The sequence below is a fragment of the Micromys minutus genome (assembly GCF_963924665.1).
Source record: "Micromys minutus genome assembly, chromosome: 1".
Lineage (NCBI taxonomy): Eukaryota > Metazoa > Chordata > Mammalia > Rodentia > Muridae > Micromys > Micromys minutus.
In genome coordinates, this window is record NC_137969.1 from 231,290,725 (window position 1) to 231,313,693 (window position 22,969).

At 41.4% G+C, this 22,969-nt stretch overlaps 1 protein-coding gene across 1 annotated transcript in view; it reads right to left on the reverse strand.

The window, feature by feature from the left end:
• SPTLC2 (serine palmitoyltransferase long chain base subunit 2) overlaps positions 1–19,140 on the reverse strand; it is an 80,916-nt gene extending 61,776 nt beyond the window's left edge. The window contains exons 1-2 of the mRNA XM_080942550.1: positions 18,970–19,140; positions 150–344 (exon numbers count right to left, since the gene is read on the reverse strand). Coding sequence (XP_080798676.1) covers positions 150–344; positions 18,970–19,095 — 321 coding nt within the window. The 5' untranslated portion in view covers positions 19,096–19,140. The remainder of the gene's footprint in view (positions 1–149; positions 345–18,969) is intronic.
• Positions 19,141–22,969: the final 3,829 nt, after the last annotated feature.

The window sequence follows — 22,969 nt, forward strand, 5'->3', positions numbered from 1 at the left end:
AGTTGGCCTCAAAGTCACAGCAATCCTACTGCTTCAAAGTTTAATTCCATGTGCCTAATTTCTACTGGGGGTGGGGGGGACTGTGTGACAATGACAACATTTCCATGAACACAGTCTATTTGCAGAATAAGAGATCCCCTGACAATTACCTTTTGTTCTTCTCTCTCTGTTGCATGGTGGCACTTTTCAATTCTCCAATGCCTCAAGAAATCTCGAAGATATCCGAAGAGGGTGAGTACACCATAGCCCACATAAGTGAGCACAGCAACGAGCATGGGTGTTTCTTCAAAAGCTTCATTAAACGGTCTTTTGTACAGTCCTCCATTTTCTGTAACATGATGAATCTAAGAGAGCAATTAAAAATGTTTATTGCAACCACAGCAAGAAAAAAATTTCTACTTAAAATCGAAGTCTTCAGAAATTTGTAGAAGTATAGATACGTGGGAGTTAAGCAACAGACCAATGAAACACTAAGACCACACTTATTTTCAAGAGTAATGAGTTAGAAGTCATTTATGCACGGTAAAGGGGTAAGGAGGCAATGAAAGAGAGTCAACAACGTCTAACGCTGATTTTTATCATAATTTCATTTCCTGAAACAGACTGTAAAAACACTATGATTTTAGGGACCATGCTCTCTAATAAAGTAAAAATATATAAAGAAAAAGCAATCTACCAACAAAGTGATCACATGCACTAAAGTAAATTCAGTTTTATAACACAAAAATGTGTGTTTCACTACCAGCCACTCCTAAAACAACTCAGCTATAAAGCACTCAAAAACATTCAAAAAGCTTATCAGCATCAAGCTGGAGCAGGTTTTATTGCCTTTCCTCGGACCTATAACAGTAAAAGAAGGGCTTTTGCTGCCAAGGCTGACAACTTGAATTCAATCCCTAAGACCCACGTGATGGACTCCTCCATAAACTTTTTGGCTTTTTTTTTTTTTTAAGATTTATTTGTTATATGTAAGTACACTGTAGCTGTCTTCAGACACACCAGAAGAAAGCATCAGATCTTATGACAGACGGTTGTGAGCCATCATGTGGTTGCTGGGATTTGAACTCAGAACCTCTGGAAAAGCAATCAGTGCTCTTAACCATTGAGCCATCTTTCTAGCCCCATAAACTGTCTTTGTCTCCCACAAATTTGCCCTCTTTTACACACAAGCTGCTATACATAGCATACAGGTGCCCACACATGCACACACACCCATAAATAAATAGTACACAGTATAGCCAAGTGAGAAAGGGTCCTTAAAGGAGGGATAGGAGGAGGAAGAGGGAAAGGAGTAGAGTCATGTCAACCAAAGTAAGAATTGTGGAAAAGCCTTAAGGAAATTATCTGTAAGATAATCTTTAAAAAAATAAACCAAGAAATTTTAAGAGTTTCAGTGAAAGCACCCTACATGGGTAAACAAGGCTTTCTTGAGAAGATTCCTAAACATGTGCACAGACACACATTAAATTAAAAAAAAATTGTTTTAAAGTCAGAATTAGCCAGGCAGGGCTGGAGAGATGGCTCAATGGTTAAGAGCACTGACTGCTCCTCAATAGGTCCTGAGTTCAATTCCCAGCAACCACATGGTGGCTCACAGCCATCTGTAATAAAATCAGATATCCTCTTCTGGTATGTCTGAAGACAGCGACAGCGTACTTATATAAAATAAATAAATAAATCTTTAAAAAAAATTAGCCAGGCAATGGTCTGTCAATCTTTAATCCCAGCACTAGGTAGGCAGAGGTAGGCAGATCTTTCTTGAGTTTGAGGCCAGCCTAGTCTACAGAGCTAATTCTAGGACAGCCAGAGATACACAGAGAAACTGTTTAAAAACCAAATAAATAAATAAGTAAATAAGATCAACCAGTCATCATGCATTGATTCTGTATCTATTTTGATTTAAGAATATATTCCCAAACTTTTAAAGACTGTCCCTGTCCTTTATTTTACTGTTTAAGATATGTATGCTGTTTGTATATGGAGACAGGGTTGCCTCAAACTTACAAATTTTCTGCATCACTTTCCAGGGCTGGGGTTACAGGTGTGCGCCACTGTACCTGCAGCATTTATGTTTTCATATATAGACAAAAAGATATTTTACTTTTGACTCAATGATTAAAACACTTTACTTTTACCAGGAAGTGGTGGCACACACCTTTAATACACACCTCAGGAGGCAGAGGCAGGTGGATCTCTGTGAGTCTGAGGCCAACATGGTTTACAGAATGCATTCCAAGACAGCCAGAGAAAGCAGAGAAACCCTGTCTTGAAAAAAAAAAATTTTTTTTTTAACTTTTTGGTTAATTTTATTGAAAAATCTAATTTTACAGAAGAGAAGAAACCCAAGAGGAAAAGATTTAAAACATGAGGCTATAGTAAAGACAATCAACCAAAATTACTTGGAACATATTGTCTAAAAGCATCATACAGGAAGGAGTCCTATCACATGGATTACTTTAGAGAAGTCTCAAAGAAATGACAAAGGTCCCCTCTTGTTCTGCTAGGCATTTCCTGATTAAAAATATAGAGACAAACAACAAGATTTTATACATCGAGGGGCTGGGAGACAGCTGTCAATAAAGCATTTGCCATATAAAGCATGTGCTTGCTGCATAGCATGAAGAACCCAGCACCTAGTTAACACATTAGTAATCTCAGTGCCAGCAAGGCAAAGATTACTGAGATCAAACTCTCTGTAAACAGTACTGTGCATTGTAAATCTGGATGTCCAGGAGTCAGTCATTCTAACGTAAGAGCTTTACTGTCAACAAAGTAAATATTAGTATATTAGTGTGCTGGGGTTGTTCTAGTGCTATGGATTCAAATGGCCCCCAAGATCTGGTGCCCCCCCACTAATGCGAAGATCCTCGCATGCACCAAATGATGCTATGTAACCTTGTTCCCCAAGTTAATTGGACAATAAAAGCTAGACCTTGTGAATGGGCAGTAGACAGAGGTAGGTAGGTTCTTCAGTTCTTCTGAAGGTCCCACAGAAAGCACAGAGGATGAAAGAAGAAAGAACAGGGAGAGAAGAGGAAGCAGCCACAGGAGGAGAGGAGATGGACCATGAGCACATGGCTAAGAGAAACTGCAAGTAATAAGGGACATATGACTGACATGTAAAAAGAAGAGTTCCAACATCTGCCCAATACTGGTTTACAAGCTTATAAATAAAATACCTGGATTGTGTGTCTTTTATAAAGGGGTAGCTAAAATTTACAATTCCACATACATTAGCAGGCTGGGGAGATGGCTCAGTTGGTTAAAGTTCACACAATGCAAGCACCCATGTAAAACAACAGGAGGGCTGGAGAGATGGCTCAGTGGTTAAGAGCACTGACTGCTCTTCCAGAGGTCCTGAGTTCAATTCCCAGCAACCACATGGTGGCTTATAACTATCTGTCATGAGATCTGGCGCCCTGTTCTGGTGCAACAGTGTACTCATATACATAAATGAATGAATGAATGAATGAATGAATGAATGAATAAATAAAATCTTAGAAAAAAAGAAACAGAAAAGGAATTTAAGTTGAATCCCTAACAAGTAAAAATGCCAGCACTTTGACACAGAAACAGAAGAATCCCTGAGATTTGCTGGATAGCCAGTCTATCTGAATCTGCAAAATAAATAAATGAGTGAGATCTTGGTGAGTGGGTTCTACTAATTGGTGCTTGCTACTCTGGATCACCATCTCTCTTCTGTTCCCTGTGTATACTAGGTTGGCCCACATAGGAAGCTGGTGGCCACAAAGATGAAAAAAAAAATCTCTGGAATCCATCAACTCTAGGCTCCAGCTCGTGGAAAATGGGAAGTCCGTGCTGGGGTGCAAACAACAGACTCTGAAGATGGCCAGACAAGACAGAGTGAAATCAGTTGTCCTCGCCAACCTGCCCAGCTTTGAGGACATCTGAAAAAGAGTACTGTGCCATGTTGGCTAAAACTGGTGTCCATCACTACAGTGGCAATACTACTACTGCATTGGGCACAGCGTGTGGGAAATACTACAGAGTATACAGTGGCCATCACTGACCCAGGTGACTCTGACATAATCAGAAGCCGGAACAGACCGGTGAGAAGTAAACTAGAAAGTTTTCCCTTAACAAAACCTTGCCAGAGCTCCTTTTGAAAATAAATAAATAAGGTGGGTAGTAAGACATCTAACATCAACCCTGGCATCTACATGCACACAGGCAAACCCTAGCATCTCAGCCCCTCCAGTTTCAACTGTTAAGCAGGTGAGAATGTGTTGCTGATAGTACTGTTCAAGGGAAGATTCCGTGTCTTGCACCTGGCCTGGGCAGTGACCCTAATTTTAAAAAACAGAAATGTGTGGGGTTTCCTTTTACTGCAGAAGGCGTAACAGTTCGTGAACTGCTAAAGAGTAATGGGTAGCTTATATTAGACACAGGGTTTATTTATTGTACTTTGAGATATGTAGAGGTTAGAAGAAGATACCAGGTATTGTTCCTCAGGCACCTTTTCTCTTTATTATCTTATTACATAATATTTATCATCATTATCACTGAGATAAGATCTCATTATGCACCTTTGGTCTAGAACTTACCATGTAAACCAGATTGACCTCAAACTCAAAAGATTCACCTGCCTCTGTCTTCTGAAGGCTGGGATTAAAAGTATGGGCTACCATTCTTTGCCTTCACCTTTTTTGGGGAGAGAGGGACTCTTACTGGCCTGAAGCTTGCTAAATATATTGGGCTGGCTGACCAGTGAACCCTGGAAAGCCACCTGTCTGTTTCTCCCTAGCACTAAGATTTAAAGCACATGCTACCTTGTCTGACATTTTGTGTGAATGCTGGAAATGGAACTCAACTTCTCCCCAGCAAACAGACATAGACTTAAAAATAATACAGAGCATCCACTAAATGGTCAGACTCTGACCTTCAAGCATGCAGCTGGCAAGGATTGAATTGCTAGATGATTAATATGAACTTGTGTTCATTTAAGAAATGTATGCCTGACTTTACCAACTTTTTAAAACTACTTGAGTCATTACATGGTTAAGAGTGCATTCTTTCATAGGAGGCCTGAAAACATTCAGAGTCAGTCCTTCTAAGTCATTTTACAGTATAGTAAATCTTGTTTGCTTTTTCCTGAGATCAAAGACAGAATTCCATACTGTAAAGAACATCATAAGGGCAGTTAGCGAAATTTTAATAATGTTGTAGACTAAATAGATAGATAACAGTACTGTATCTGTTCCCTGATTTGATACTATGTAAGAAAGTGTCCTTGTGTTTCTTTTTAGGGTTTTTGCTTGGTTAGTTGTTGGAGACAGGGTCTTTCTAAGTAGCTTTGGCTGTCCTGGAACTTACTGTGTAGGCCAGACTGGCCTTCAACTCAGAGATCTTCTTGCCTCTGCCTCCCAGATGCTAGGATTAAAGATGTGTGTGCACGCGTGCACGCATAAGTGCCATCATGGTCTGGCACTAATGATTTCCTTCAACTTTAGCACATGATTCTAAACAGATGAATTCCATAGAACCTGTGAAATACACAACATGACAGCCTCTTCTCTCTTCTTCATCCTCAGAGACAGAGATTCTCTAGTTTCTGTTTTAGCAGTCTCTTGGGCTAAGCTCCGTAGTTTTAATTCACTGCTTCTTGACCTTTCAGCAGTGGACATTTCTTGAAAAAGAATTTCATTCTTGGAAGAAATTTTCTTTCTTTCCTTTTTTTTTGGGGGGGGGGTGGTGGAAAAAGTTCACTGTGACTCAAACAAAGATCTCAGAAGCTAAGAGGAAGAAATGTCATGCTAAACTACAGTTGGATGCCATGATGGTGATTTGAGACTTTCCTTTGTAAAAACAGTGAAACTTCTTAGAGAAAGTGAGTGTTGTTGGCCATATTTATTTTGCTTGGGCATGATTATTGGTCTTTGGGGGGAGCCCTTGTGATGTAGAGACCAGATAGCAAGAAAGATGTTACAATATTCTTTGAGGGAGACTGTAAGTTTTTTTTGGTTTTTAATAATTGATGAGTAAGATATGTTAGTCTCTTATACCCAGATTATTATGTAAAAGAAGCTAATCTGTTGTCGATGTGCATTAGCTATATAAATTTTAACATCTGTGTGTTTGCATCCTATATTTGACAAGATATGCAGTATCTGATGGCAAAGAGACAGACCAGAAGGGTGTGAGAGTGGAAAAGCTGGCCCAGTCCCCTTACTGGATGCAGAACTTGGGAGAGTGGGTCCCATGCCTTGACTGGGAAGCACAGTGAAGTCAACTTTTCTTTTATAAGAGTTGCCTTAATTGTGGTGTCTATTCACAGCAATAGAACAGTACCAAATCACTTCAGTGTGTCTCATGTGCAAAAGACTGAAAAGTGCTACCCAAACACATACTCTGACAGCAACATTCTACTGAAAACCTTAATTTTTCTCAACAAATTGATCTTACAACTCAGGTAGGAAAACAAGAACAAAGGTGATCTTGCAGATAAAGGAACAGGAGGGATCACATAAATAAGAGTGACTAAAAGTCTATAGTAATAAGGGAATAGGGTTAATGGGGAAGTAGGACAGAACAGGAAACTAGTTAAAAAGACACAGAATCTGATCAATAATAGCAGTGGCTTTCAAATTACTGAAGAAGGAGCTGCTTTTTTATAAATTAAATAAATAAACAAATAAATAAAATAGGTTCCTGATGAAGAAACAACGGATTTCACCTTTTATCCTAGCACCCAGGAGGCAGAGGCAGGAGGATCTCTACGAGTACAGCCTAGTCAACATGGTTAAGTTCCAGGACAGCCAGGACTATATAGACAGACCATGTCTCAAAAAAATTTAATTATATTAAAAATAAGTAGATTCCTTACCTATAAATCAAAATAAAATTTAATTTGTAGCATGCTAAAAAATTAATCTCTATAATCTTGGACTATACTATATATAATGTCTCTAAAACCACCAAAGCACAAGCTGCAAAGGTTAAAATTCTTCTCTGCATATGCATTTATAAATTTGTGTGTGACTGTGAGTAGTGCATATGTATGTATGTGGATATAGAGTCCAGAGCTTATGTCTCGTGTTTTCCTCAATTGTTCTATACCTTACTTTTCAAGACAAGCTCTCACTAAACCTGGAGTTAACCAATTCAGCCCAGGATCCTCCTGTCTCTGCTTCCCCAGAATTTTCCCCATGTTGCGATTACAAACTCAAGGGTTAAATCCAACTTTTATGTAGTCTTGGGATCTCACTTTACCTACTGAGTCATCTCCCCAACCTTGATAAATCTGATTGTATGAAATTTCTATACCAGACCTGGAGAGATGGCTCAGCAGTTAAGAGTGCTTACTGCTCTTGCAGAAGATTCAAGTTCAATTCTCAGCACCTTCAATCAGGCAGCTCATAACTACCTCTAATTCTGGCTTCAGGGGAACCAACACCCTCTTTTTTAATTCACACAGGTATGGACATATAAGTAGCTGATTCACACAGATACATACACATGCACATGAATAAAAGTTAAAACAGGAGCTGAAGTCAGTTGTGGTGGTAACACACATTTTAATTCCCAGCACACAGAAGGCAGAGGCAGGTAGATCTCTGAGTTCAAGGCCAGCCTAGTCTACAGGGATACAAAGAGAATTCCTGTCTCATACATAAATCTTTAAAAAAAGATTATTAAAAAAAAAATTCAGGCTGGAGTTAAAATTAAAAATTCAGGCTCAGCAGTTAAGAGCACTGACTGCTCTTCTAGAGGTCCTGAGTTCAAATCCCAGCAACTACATGGTGGCTCATAACCATCTATAATGAGATCCAATGCACTCTTCTGGTGTTTTCTGAACTCGGCTGCAATGTACTTTTATATAATAAATAAATCTTAAAAACACACCTCACACCAGTCAGAATGGCTAAGATCAAAAACTCAAATGACAGCAGATACTAGCGAGGATGCAGAGAAAGAGGAACACTTCTCCACTGTTGGAGTTGTAAGCTGGTACAACCATTCTGGAAATCAGTCTAGCAGTTCCTCAGAAAATTGGACATAGTATTACCTGAAGACCTCAGTTATTCCGCTTCTGAGCATATACCCCAAAGATGTTCCAACATACAATAAGGACACATGTTTCACCATGTTCATAGCAGCCTTATTTATAATAGCCAGAAGCTGGAAAGAACCCAGATGTCCTTCTGTAGATGAATGGATACAAAATTTGTGGTATATTTACACAGTGGAGTACTACTCAGCTATTAGAAACAATGACTTTATGAAATTCCTAGGAAAATGGATGTATCTAGAGAATATCATCCTGAGTGAGGTAACCCAGTCACAAAAGAATGCAGTCACTGATAATTGGATACTAGCCCCAGAAAGCTCTGAATACCCAAGAAACAACTCAGATCATATGAAGCTCAAAAAAAGAAAGACCAAAAAGTGGAAGCCTCAGTCCTTCTTAGAACAAAAAAAAGAAAAAAAGAAAAAAAAAAAAAAAAAAACAATAACAACAAGTGTATAGCACCCACTCAGAGTGGAGTACACCTAAAATCATTAATAACTCAATAGCTAAGAAGATAGCCTTGTGGCAATTTTTGGTATTTAAAAATCATTATGTTTAATCTATACACACCAAGAAAACTTTGACTATTTCCACGTTACATTTTGTTTTACATGCACTTTATGCTTATGGTAACTAGTAAGATTTCAATGCATACTATCAAACCTTTAAAAAAACCAAGTACTGACAAAAATATATTCATATAGTTTTATGCCAAAATGCTTTTAAAAATCTGTACATGTATCTTTTTTAAATAAAGTTGCAAGAAAAATCTTAAAAACAAAACAAAACAAAAAAACAAAACAAAATTTCACTATATAGCCAAGTATGACCTAACTTTTAATCCTCGTGACTCTACCTGCTGAGATTACAAACCCGTACACTACACTACTTTTTATATGATGCTGGGGATCAAGCCCAGGGATTAGTACAAACCAGACGAGCACTCTATCAACCGAACTATATCCCTAGACCCACTCTGTACAATTCTTAAAACAAGACCAACTCTTATTTATCCCACAAACTATAAAGTACAGTATTTGAAATACAGGTTAGGGGCTGGAGAGATGGCTCAGTGGTTAAGAGCATTGACTGCTCTTCCAGAGGTCCTGAGTTCAAATCCCAGTAACCACATGGTGGCTCACAACCATCTGTAATGAGATCTGATGCCCTCTTCCTGTGTCTGAAGACAGCTACAGTGTACTTACATACATTAAATGAATAAATCTTTTTTTAAAAAAAGAAAAGAAATATAGAAGCTGTAGTTCAGCTGGGATGCAGTCTCAATTTTCTAGAAGCTTTGATATACAAAAACATTTTTATATCAATTTTAACACTAAAGTTAAACATGAAGGGCTGCAATGTAGCTCAGTTATTAAAATGTTTGCTTTTGCACTATAAATGTCTAGTTCTAATCTCCAGCACCCGTAAGCGTGTCCTCCTGCTTTCTTTTAGCAGTCTGTCTTTGCAGGACAGTCCACAGACAGGTGGAAAGAACAGCAGAGAATTCACATTTCACTTCCCACTGGCCAGAAGTTATCACATAGAAGTCCTCTACAGGAGAAACTTGGGAATTCAGACTACTTGGGTTGTCACATGACACTGAGAACCTGAGATTGATTGCTAATAGGGAGAATGCATCGTGCATGAGTGTCTGCTACAGCACGGCATAAAGAAAAGCCCTAACTAGATTTCTTTTTCCTTAGATAGCTAACTTTCCCAAAAGCATGTATTAAATAATCTTTTGATTTTTGTTGTTTTATAACATTTTTCTTGTCATAGAAGAGTTAATCTTAAACAAGATTAGGGTGGTTTTGAATTTGTTCCCCATAATTAGAAGTCAGGGCAGAAACTCAAAGAAGCCAGGAAGCAGGGTTTTTTTTTTTTTTTTTTAAGGTATCTATCTCTACTTCTGCTTGAATCAGCTACCCCCCATAATTTATTTTTCAATAATTTATTCTTTTATTCATATTACATGTCAACCGCAGGCCTCCCTCCCTCCCAGCTACCTTTCTTATACCTCTCAGGATCACCTGCCCAGTGAAAGAGGTTCTCACATCCAACATATGCACACTCAAATGCACCCTCACAGGCACACACGCATGCATCTTGAAGCCCTTAAGAGTTTACAGGGTATACTAATCCAATATACACCAAACAATAGCATAAAAAAGTGTAAGAGCTTTTAATAGAGAAACTATACTTGCTATGTTTCAGTTGAGAGTAATGAAGAAGGCTCTAGCTAAACTAAATGAGAAGGTGAAATGGATGGTGTATATGATGAAATGATGAAAAGGATGGTGGTATGTACTAAGGGAGGAACTGATGAGGACAATAACTCTGAAAGGTGTAAGGCAGCAAGGTCCCAGGCCTCAGCAGCAGTTTCCCAACCTTTTCTCATGGCAGTTTGCCACCTTTCAGACCCTCTCATCAGAAACTCCAATCTCTGCCAAGAGGTGGTGGCTCACACCTTTGATCCCAGCACTCAAGGTACAGGTAGGTAGCCAGCCTACTCTACGAAGCTAGTTCTAAGCCAGCCACGAATACACTAAGAAACCTGAATCTCTGTGAGAAAGAGTTGTTGGGCTCCTTTTGGTAACATTATGCTAACATTATGACCAAGGAAGTATGCTCAAATCACAGTGTGGCCATAGGAGTCCACCCCACACATCAAAAAGTGTTCTCAGTAAAGAAAAATGGACACAGGCTGCCACATTCAACTAGCTAAGCAAAGAGGGTGGTGTGACAAGATCAGCATATGGAAATGTGTGACAGCTGAGATAAAGAGCAGGATATGTGGCAGAGCTGCATTTGCTTGGCCTCCCACCAGAACATGTCCGTCACGCTGATGCTTGACTGAAACACAAACTGCTACAGTAGAAGCATGGGTAGGTAGCGAGTTAGGGAAGTATAAGATTCAAATATCCTCACAAGATCATACTGTTGAACACTTGCTCCCAAGATGGCAGTGCGGTGGTAGAACCTTTGAGACCAGAACCCTAGCTGGCAGCAATCAGTCACTGGGAGTAGACCTTGAAGGTCATCACAGAGCCTGATCCTAATCTAGAGTTCTGTTTTCCTGTCCATAGCCACAAGGTCAGCACGTTCCTGCCACACTCACACACTCCTGCCTGCATGGAACTGCTCCATGATGCTTTCACCACATGATAGACTGGACCCCTGGAACTGCTTCTGTCAGGAATTCTGTCAAAGCTGTGAGAAAAGTAACTAACACAGGCAGGCATACTTGCCCAGTGTGCCTCTCAATGGACACCTTCCAATCCATATAAAGCTGAAGGCCTGTCATGGGTTTACAATAGGATAATAAAAACCATGTCAAATGATGTTTTCCAGTGAGTCCTAGAAGCTACTCTCAGTCCATTTCACATGGGACAGGAACTGTCAAATATTAGAGACTATCTGATAAAAGGAGATACGGTCACTACTTTGCAAATGTTTCCTGCTAATAAAACTATGACCAGCTTTGGCATAGCTTGTGTGATTTACACAAAGACTCACACTATTCTCTCTAGTATGTGTGGTATGCTGTAGGAGAGGCTCAGACACTTCAGTAAAATTCCAAGAAAAGGCCAGCCTCCGTTTCCATGGGCTTTTCTCATACCACTTCCTCCCAATTGTGTTCTTGTGCATTCAAAGCTCTGTGTTATCTGAGAAGCATTGTGGCTCTCTAGTATTCTACCATTGGCACCTCCTCTTCCAGCTTAATTCCCTTAATTACATACTTTACCAACTCCATTGCTTCAACTACCACTCGTCCCTCTTTAACCAATTCTCAAGTATCTAATGTCACAGAAACTTCTAATGAGTTCTGAACTATCATGTGGGGATTGAACCCAAGGCTCTCTGGAAGGGCAGCCAGTACTCTTAATAGCTGAGCCATCTCTCCAGCTCCTACTGATGAATTCTGAACTCAATGGTCTGGTAGACTCAGACAAACTGAATACCACCCAGACTCTTCCAACTCAGTAACTTGAAAGGTATAGATTTTAGTATTCTTATTTGCAAAAGGAGGGTACTATTTACCTAGAAAGGCTCTTCTCTCATTTTTTTAAAGATTTATTTATGCATATGAGCACACTGTAGCTGTCTTCAGACACACCAGAAGAGGGCATCAGATCTCATTACAGATGGTTGTGAGCCACCATGTGGTTCCTGGGATTAGAACTCAGGACCTCTGGAAGAGCAGTCTGTGCTCTTAACCACTGAGCCATCTCTCCAGCCCTCTTCTCTCATTTTTTAAAAAACTTTTTAATCAGTTAAGTTTATTTGACAACTTTATACATGTATACAGTAAGTCATTTTATTTCCTCTTCCACTTTCTCTTACTTTCCTCTCACCTGTTTTCCACCTCTTCCTCTTACAGGTCCTTTCCTCACATTTAAGTCTTTTATTGTTTTGTAATGTTCTGATTTTAACCAGGACAGTCTGTGTGGTCACAGGATTTTGTACACAACTGTAGGTAACAACAGCCCCTTCCCCAGAATCTATCAATAACCAATAGTTCAGTAGGGAGATGTAGACACTCTGAACTCCTCCCCATCTATCCATGACTGGCCTATGTAGGCCCAATGCAGGCAGTTGCAGCTGCTGTAAGATCATTTTTGCAATGGCTGTGTCTACTCTGAAGACAGTATTTCACATTTCCCCTCCCAGTCCTCCAGCACACACTAGGTGCTTTGTAAAAGATTTACACACACACACACACACACACACACACACACACACACACACACATACACACACACACACACACACACATATATAACTTTTTTTTAAGGATGGGGTTTTATGTAGCACAGGTTCAAACTGACTATGGAACTTGAGCTTCTCTGTCCTCTTGTCCCCACTCCTGTGCTGTACCACATCATACTCAGGTTCTATGCAGTTCTAGTGATAGAACCCTAAGCTTTGGGTGTGTTAGGCAAGCACTCTATCACTGAGCCACACCCCCAGTCCTCTCTATTACTATTATTATTCTTTCTTTCATGGCCTGAAGATACTGCTTATCCTCCTTAATGAAACAGTCACCATTTACCTAGAGTTTTCTTATTGGTTTTCCAAGCCATTTCTTTCCAATTGTGCTTTGCATGCCTGGTCTGCAACTTTGCCTGGTGTATATCTTTTCCAAGGAGCATTATGATTCTTAAGTTTTATAACATTGGTATCCCCTCTTCTAGCTTAAGGACATCTTCTATACTTTACCAATGCCATAGTTTTGAAGAGTACTCCATCATGCCTTCAAATAACACCTCCCAACTCCCTATTACGTGTATAATAAAAACAGTAAAATCCCATATGTTTGGTTTAGGGTTTCCAAATTAGGAAACAAAAGTCTTATTTAAACTGACTTGAGACAAGGGCTAGGGATATGGCTCATTTGGTAGGGTGCTTTCTTAAAATGCATAAAGCCTGAGATTAGATTCCCAAGGTCATGGCACTATACACTGGTGATTTTAGCATTTGGGAGGTAAGAAACAGGACCAGAAGTTCAAGGTCATTCTTGACTATATAGCAACTTTGAGCCTGTTTGAAATATTAACCTTAAAGAAATAATAAATGATCCAAGACATAGGCATGTTTAACATGATTTAAACATTATACAACATATATGTGTATACATTGATCAAAATGTTACAAATACAATGTTAATGTTTTTCCATCAACTGATTTTTAAAAACCTGAACACAAAACAATTGTTCCAATGCTTCAGGATCTTTCAGCAAATATCCACTATTTCTACAACCAAGAGTAACAATTTACAAAAAAAAAAAAAAAAAGCCTCAACTTTATTAAAGGTCTTAAAAATACGGAACATAAAATAAAATGTCTGAGGTTAAGTGGATCAAGAGCAAAAGGCTTTCTTAATATTCACAAATCACGAATTGTATTATAGAAGCTTCTTAGAAACTACCCAAAGGCAAGTGACTTGTGGCCACAAACCATTTAATCAAGTACAGCACACCCACTCTGCATGCAAACACTGCCTATCAATCAATTGCCCATTCTACCAATAAACACTGCTTCTTTCTTTAAATAACTGAAGCAAGCAACTGGCTCTCTTGCTTAGGAGGACAAACTTCTAGTGTACCTGAGTCCACCTAGAAATTGGCAAGTCTGCCCTCTCTGAACACCCATTTTAAATACTATCTTAGTAACCAAACGATTTAAAATTTCCTAAGAATTCATATTAAGGTGACTGGAATCTCTCAGATTCAGCTAGTAAAAACCAAATGTTCTTCCCCTTGGGACAAAATGCACTTGAAACAAACAAAATCTCACAAGTTATTAGTAGTTACATTTTTTTTTGCAAGACCTGAAACCTGTCAAACCCAACACATATAATGGCTATCAGGACTACCATTCTGATTCCTACTATCTTAGAACCAACTCCCCGACCCTTCACACTATCCTACTAAATCCCCAGTCAGTTTCTCTTCCATGGAAACAAAGCTAGAGTAAACCACACTTCCTTAGTTATTTGGTCTTCTTTCTGACATTACATTTGAGTCTGCTATGCTTGGCTTCTATTTAACATAATGTATGCCCTAGTGCCTCCTTGTGATTGAATTCTACTGGCAATTAGAAGTCCTTTATACCTCTTATTTCTCATCAAAACTACTCCCAAACAGGTGGTGGTGGCACATACCTTTAATCCCAGCACCTGAGAGACAGAGGCAGGCGAATCTGCACTCGAGACCAGCCTAGTCTACAGAGTTCAGGCTAGCCAAGGCTTCACAGAAAAACTCCCAAAATAATAAAAACAAGCAAGCAAACAAACCCCCCCAAAAAAACTACCTCCAAATGGAATTACTAAACTGCTTCAGTAGCAATATCCTTCTCCCTTCATACTTACTAATAAGTTTTAAAAAGCACAATCTAACTCTAAAAATCAAAACTTTTATAAAGAAAAGTTCTTTCTAAAAAGTGCTAATTACACACACAACCAAATATGTCATATGCTTATTAATCAACTGTTAAATCCACAGAAACTAACCCCTGGTGACACAGCGATCTTGTGAAAATGTGATCCGAACCCTCTTGAAGTCTTTTTTAGAAAGAAATCCTGTCAATTGATAGGAATTCCCAGCACCTGGAGGTGAAGACGGCAAGATAAAGAGTTCGAGGCCAGACTGAACTAAAGGAGATTCCAAACCAATCCATCCATCCATCCATCCATCCATCCATCCATCCATCCATCCATCCATCCAATAAAGAGGAGCACAAAGAAACTGGTTTTAAGAAAGTCTAGCAAAGAGCTAAAAAGACATCTTGAAGGTTCTTTCCAATTCTAAAGTGGCCAAATGTTCCTCAGGCTACAAGGTACCCTTTACCTTCAAAACAAAGGCTAACTCCTTGCAATGATGAAGGAAATTCATAGCTTTGTTATTCAGCTGCACCTCTGTTGGAAACTCTGGCTACCTTTCATCACTGAACAGCAGTGACCTCTGTTTTGTAATACCTCCTTACCACATTATCTATTCATCAAACAGCCCCATCCAGGAGTTGCTTTTAACAAAGGCATCAGTCTCTTCAAACATACCCTGGTGAGTGTATACACATATCAGAAGTAGCTGATTCCCCTGAGAGAAGAAAGCCTACATGTTTATAATTTCTCTCCTGTGCATTAAGAAGCAATGTTAAGGGCTGGAGAGATGGCTCAGCAGTTAAGAACACTGACTGCTCTTCTAAAGGTCCCAGTTCAATTCCCAGCAACCACATGGTGGCTCATGACTATCTGTAATGGGCTCCAGTGCCCTTTTCTGCCTCTTCTGGTCTGTCTAAAAACAACTACAATGTACTTACATAAAATAAATCTTAAAAAAAAAGCAATGTTAAGACATGATGTGAAGAAACAATTTTATATTTCATCCATGTAATATTTACTACTTTAGTGAATGCTTGACCCTTGTATAACTAGTTTTTATCTTACTGTGTATTTTCAGAAATAAAAATTGACAATATTCCCCCTTCAGGATACAAGGAAAGACAGGAAGGATGGAGCACATACCTTTAACACAACCAACCTCTAGAACTATTTTAAGATAATTCTCTTTCTCTCATAAACTTAAGAGATCTTATTCCTCATAAATATAGTACCTGCTTTAAAATAATTTATAAAAAATAGTTTTCTCTAAAAGATACTGCAGCCCTTAGAACATTCTTCCAAATGCCTCTGCCTTGAGTGAAAATGCTCTACAAAATAGGCGAACAGAGCCAGCAGACGTAAGAAGCACAGGTGAAGGCTCACATATACAGCTCAGACAGGCTTTGACCGCTCCTTCCAGCCTCAATTCTTCAGGTGCTACCTACCATTACAGGTGTTTGCCACCACACCCAGCTACAGTCACAGATTTTTTTCATTTCATTTTAATAACTTGGTATTTCATCTTAATACATTTCATTTTAATAACTTGGTATTTCATCTTAATAGCTGGCAACCTCTGAAGAAATACCATGCCTACAAATGATAAATTGTTGGGATTCCAGGAGGTCAGAAGTTGACTTATAATTAAAGCACCTCTATTCTAGGGCTAGAGATGGTTCAGCAGTTAAGAGCACTGATGCTCTTCCAAAGGTCCTGAGTTCAATTCCCAGCAACCACATGGTGGCTCACAACCATTTGTAATGGGATCAGATACCCTCTTCTGGTCTTCTGTAAACAGCTACAGTGTGCTCACATTAAATAAATAAATCTTAGAAGGAAGGAAAGAAAGAAAGAAGGAAGGAAGGAAGGAAGGAAGGAAAGAAGGAAGGAAGGAAGGAAGGAAAGAAAGAAAGAAAGAAAGAAAGAAAGAAAGAAAGAAAGAAAGGAAGGAAGAAAGGAAGAAAGGAAGGAAGAAAGAACGCACTTGTAACCCATGACCAGCTTCGTCCTTTTGCCTCAAAAAACCCATCTCACCCACTCACCGGTTCTCTTCCAGCTCCGTCTGTTCAACCTCCGATACATTCTATACCTCCACAATGTTGTCTCATTAGCCATTTTACACGGAAAAGGAAAACATGGCATTCTTCCAGGGCTCCTAACAGACTGACTCCTCCCCACATCCCCTTTTTTGGAGACAGGGTCTCTCTTCATTGTCCAGGCTGTCCTAGAACCCACTATGCAGACCAGGCCAGCCTGAGCTCAGAGATGCACCTGACTGAGGGCTGGTGACATCAAGGCCAGACCCCAAACTGACTTCTATCAAATCTTCTCTCTCAATTCTCTTTTGAAAGCGATCTTTTGACTCTTTAACACCTTACACATTCAGGGAGGCCAAGTCTTTTCTATGCACTCCCATCCTAACCCTCAACTCTTTCCCAGAGTCTTAATAACTCAACCTTTTGAAGTTAACCCTTTTATACCACAGGATTAACAGGCCAATCAGAGTTACTGACTCATTCAGGGGCCAGGTTGCTATTGCTTAGTATCATCTATGTTGAAGCCGAAGTAGGGTCACTGTCCTATCAAAACTACAACAATCACACTCCAGCTAAGGGGAAGAAGCAACTTTTAAAACTATTCTTTCCGATACCTACAAAATACTTTTAAGCGTTAAACTAAAAGTTATCACAGCATTACCTCCCAGCAACACAAATCTTGCATCTTTTTAAGAAGCCTGTCCTTAAAAACACACTTCAGTATAAGAGTCAACAGAAATAACTGAAAGGCTGGTTTAAAAACTTCTGCCAGGAGCTAGGCAGTAGTAGCAAGTGCCTTGAATCCTCGAAGCAGCAGCAGGTCTGTGGGTTTGAGGCCAGCCTGGACTATAGAGTGAATTCCGGAACAGGCAGGGCTACAAAGAGAAACCCTGTCTCAGAAGAATCAATCGATAAAAATACTGTCAGAAAAACCAGGTATGGAGGTCTTAGTCGCACTTGGGAGGCAGAGGCAGGAGGGTCTCTTTAAATTGGAAGTCAGCCTGGTCTACAAAGCAGGACAGCCAGGGCTGTTACTCAGAGAAACCATGTCTCGAAACAAACAAACATAATACTGTCAGGAATTCAGAATTCTGTAAGGTAGTTTAGAAGTTCATGGCTACGATGATTCAACTTCAGTTAATTAATATAAGGACTTATGACAACCTACCACTGGATTAAGCAATGCCCTCCACGGTAACTCTATTGCTTGGTGAAGGGACCACCTAACCCAAGCAAGACACCCGAGGAGGTTCCCAGCCAAGGTTTTCTTCGTAAAGGAAGTCCAGAATGTGAAAGGGAGAGGCTGTCTGGCTGTACTTCCACGACTGCACTGCCTAACTTTCTCAGAGCGTCAGCTTCCTTTTGGGGTTGCAAGACTACAGGAAGCATGTTCTTGAGGAGACCCGAATAGCAACCGAGAAGGTATCACCGGACTTCGAGGGAAAGATTTCCTCTGCTTCCCACTAGGAGCGGCCTGCACTTTTTGCGGGATCCACATGGGAAAGAGACAGAGACTTGGAGAGGAAGCCCACAGCCTCCAGGGCCCTTCAGAACAGCAAATGCTGGGAAGCTGAGGAGCTGGACAGACCTAAGGAGTCCCGTGTGGCTGAGGAGCCGGTGGAGACTGGAGAGCCGGGCAGAACTAGGAAACACCGCACACCTAAGAAGCCATAAACTTGGGGAGTCCCGCATGGCAGGGAACCCCTCATTGACGTGGAGCACGGTAGAAGTGGGAAGGCTCGAATAACTGGAGAAGCGGGCAGAACTGGGGAGTCCCTGATGGTGAGGAAACCCCACAGGGTTGTTGAGTTCCGCGCTGCCCTTGAGTCTTCCTCCCGCTCAGGGGGAGGCCCAGTCAGTGCCGGGTCCCCGTCGCTCAGCACACCTGAGCCGCGCCCAGCCACCAGCCGGCCGCTGACCGGCCCGCGCGGCTGCCCGTCCTCCCTGGCCCAGCCCGGGCATCGGCTCGCGGGGTCCCGGCTCACCCCCCGACCCCGCCCGGCATCTCGGTGCCATCGTACCTGGCTGGCAGCCGCGACGGTGGCGGTGCTACTCCTCAAGTACCCGTTCCTCACTTCCCCGTTCTTTACGCAGCCGTTCGCCCGCATCGGGCGGCGGCAGCAGCAACCTCCGGGCTCCGGCCGCATCCTCCCGGCAGCACCCGGCAGCAGGACAGGCTCTGGAGGCGGCGGCGGCGCCAACTCCCGCTCCGCACCGCACCCACCTCTCCGAAACCGGAAATGGCTGCAGCGCCGCTGCCAATTCCCGGTCCGGCCGTCACGCGAGGGCGGGGCCACCCGAGAAGACGGGGCTCGCCGAAGCCCGGCAGCCGGAGGGAACATGGGGCGGAACCTACTGGCTATTGACCAATCCGAAGGCAAGGGAGGCGGATCTTATGCTTCTGGCCAATCAAAAGCGAGAGAAACGCGGCTTGCAGGCATCAAGGGGACTTCTTCAGAGGAACTCGAGATCTGGGCATTTGATTGGATCCCTAGCAAAGTCGTAGTTGGAGCTTTGCTGCCTAATGGTTCAGATTGGAAAGGAGGCGGAGCCCGGAAAGAAGTAGCCAATTAGCGTGTGGAGAATGAAAGGGGCTGAGCCCATCTCCTGAGCCCGTTCCCGGTTCTCCAGCACAGGTGGTGGTTGCCCTCTGTGCCCTTCCTCCCGAGAGGTTCTTGGATTGAATCCAAGCCCAAGACAGGCAGCTCTCTTATTTCATTAGCAAATTCCTCTGTGGGTGTTAATAGAATAGCCTTTTTGACAGTCTCTCACCGTTCGTCACTGTGAGCTACGCGAACGTCTCACGTGCTCATCACTTGTTTCTATCCGGGTTTTCCCAGGGCAATTTCCTTTGAAGACTTTCCTTGAAAGTCAGGAAACCTGATCTATTTCCAGATCTTGTGATAACTGAAACTTGAGGAATTAACTACTTTAAGAGCCAAATTCTTTTAAAAAATTCTTCCTGCTTCATAGACTCTTTTGCAAGAATTACATTAGTAGAGCGCTAATCACTTACCAAAATACAAAATACCTAATCCAAACCAGTTGCAAAAGAAAAGAAATCGATCTACGTTAGCATTATGGAGACCTTTAGTTACCCATAAAAAAAAAATTAGTGTCATAATTAAGAGTATGACTCAGTCTAGGTTTGAATCCTGGCTGCTTCACCTATTAGCTGAGTGACCTCTGTGTGCCTTCCTCTGCTCAGGGGGATAATAACAGTTGCCGTAAGAGGATCTAATGAGTTAATACATGGGATGTATTTTGTGTAGGATCTAGCAATTAGTAAGTATTCATTAAGTGCTGGTTATTATTAATTGCTGAATGCATCTGTGTAAATCCCTACATCACACAGCCCCTACTTCCCTGCAGCTTTAGAAACGCGTTGGCAAGGTATTTGTTTTGCTCTATTTAGGAGAGGACTCCTCTTAACAGAAGTGGAGAGGACAGAACTTTCAAGTCACAAACTTTGTGATCCCGAAGTGAACATGAGAACTATACGGAACCTGGAGTGATGGTTCAGCAGTAAAGAGCACTCACTGCTTGCACAGATGACTTGGATTTGGTTCTAGCACCCACATGGTGACTCACAACTATCTACAAGTCTAGTGTCAGAGGATCCAAAGCCTTATTCTGATTTCCCAGGGCACAAACTTGGTGCACATACACCTATGGGCAAATCACAGACATAAAATAAAATTTCCTTTTTAAAAGTCGGGTTTTTATTTTAAAGCTCTGTATGCCCTTAAGCCAAGCATAGTAATGTATAGATATAATCTCAGCCCTGCTGAGGTGGAGGCAGGAGTGTAGATGTCCAAGATAATCTTTGGGTACATAACCTGTTCCAAGCCAGCCTGGGATATAGGAGTCCCTGTCTTAAACATAAGGGGGTGGGAATACTCAATCAATGAAATGCTGCCAGGAAAACAAGAAGATTTAAGTGAGATTCTGAGCATCTAGTTTAAAATCCTAGTTCTGGGGATACATTGATGAGAGGGCTCCTAGAGTTCTCTGGCCAGCCAGTCTCACTGAATTGGTGAGCTCCAACGTCAGTCAAAGACCCTGTCTCAAAAATAAGGTAGAGATGATGGGTGATGGGAGTCTATGCCTTTGATTCCAGCCCTCAGGAGGCAGGGGCAGGCAGGCAGATCTCTGTGAGTTCAAGGCCAGCCTGGTCTACAGAACAAATCCAGAACAGCCAAGGCTACACAGAGAAACCCATTCTTGAAAAAAAAAAAGAAGAAGAAGAAAAGAAAGAAAGGAAGGAAGGAAGAAAGAAAGAAAGAAAGAAAGAAAGAAAGAAAGAAAAGCAGAGAACGATTGGGGAAGATACCTGATACTGATATCTGACTTTTGTGCACATACACATGAACACATGCACATGCTTACATTCAAGAATAGAGATGTGGGGCTAACGAGATGGCTCAGTTTGGCTGCTCTTCCGGAAAATAAAGACTTGAGTGCCTGAACCGACCTGGCTGATCATAAGCATCTTTACTGGTACTCTGATGCCCTGAAAAGACATACATGAAGTTATATAAAACAAAAGGGCAAACTTTTGAAGAAGAAGCAAGAGGAGGAAGAAGAGGAGAAAGAGAAAGAAGAGGAGGAGGAGGAAGAGAAAGAAGAAGAAATAGGCAATAGGAATTCCAAATGGGGAACTCTGGATGACAGCAGCTAATCAGATTACCATGCAGTGGAAGTGCTCAGGGCAGAAATCTGATTGAAAGGGAAGCTAAGAGGTTTGATTGACACTTAGATAGTGGGCTGAAAGAATGTTAAAAAAAAAAAAATGGGGTGTGTGGCTTGGATGGAAGATGTGCAGTTAGCTGGACCTAGAAGGATGAGCAAGACTTAAAAACTGGCTCGGAATGAGCAGGGGCGTTTGTTCTGGGTAGGGGACGGACCCACAGTAGCATGTACAGAGCTGGGCAGAGGTTGCCCTGGCCTGGATCCTGGGAAGAACCTGTTCCTTCCTCGTGAGGACAGGACACCAGCAGCTTCTTGTCTTGTTCTGCTGCTTACTCACACTAGCCTCAAAGGAGTCATGCACACACAGCTCTGATTTCCTCACTCCCCATTTGAGGTTAATTCCTGCACTTCTCCCTTCAGTAGAGGGTTGTGCGCACCCATGATATAATACCCAAATGATCTGATTACTCAATAGGCCATTGCTACATCACAAAAAGGATTCCTCATCGGAAACACCCCCATGATCCACAAAAACAGGAAAAGGGTCCCTTCCAGAGGCATAAGCTATCTCCTTCTCATTTTATAGAACTCGTATGCTAGGTGCCAGAACACAGCTCTCCTTGTCTTCCAAGATGGTTCAAGCCACTTCAACTGTGAAGTTTTTCTTGAAATTTATCATCCCTATAAAATTAGACAGAGCCTGTGTCACATGGCTTTGGAATTCTGTGAGAGGGAGTGATTGCAGACAAGAGCTCTGTTGTCAAACACCGAGGTGAAAACCCAGCTCCAGCACTTACAAACCTGTGACTCTGCAAAGCAGCCTCCCTTCTCTGTGACTCAACTCCTCTTTCTGTAAAATGGAATCCATGTACTTCTCTGTGCTGGGCAAACTAACTCCAGACCCAGGGGATTCAATACCTTCTTTTAGCCTTCTGCCACAGGAACCTGTGTATACACACTCACACTCACACACACACACACACACACACACACACACACACCAAAATAAAAATGAATTTTAACCCAGGCTTGTCTCAAACAAACAAATAAATTTTTAAAAATATTTTTAGTTTGTAAATAACATTGCAAAGTGTTCTCAGGAAGTATACTGCTTAAATATAGGGATGAGAAGAGTGTTAATACAGTAAGATTCAAGGTTACAAAAATTCTGGACACAGCTCATTTGTTGGTTTTGTTTTTGTCTTTTCGAGACAGTGTTTCTCTGTGTAGCTCTGGCTGTCCTGGAACTCATTCTGTAGACCCAGGGTGGCCTTGAACTCACCTCCGGAGTGCTGAGAGTGAAGGCCTGCACCACCACTCCCCATCTCA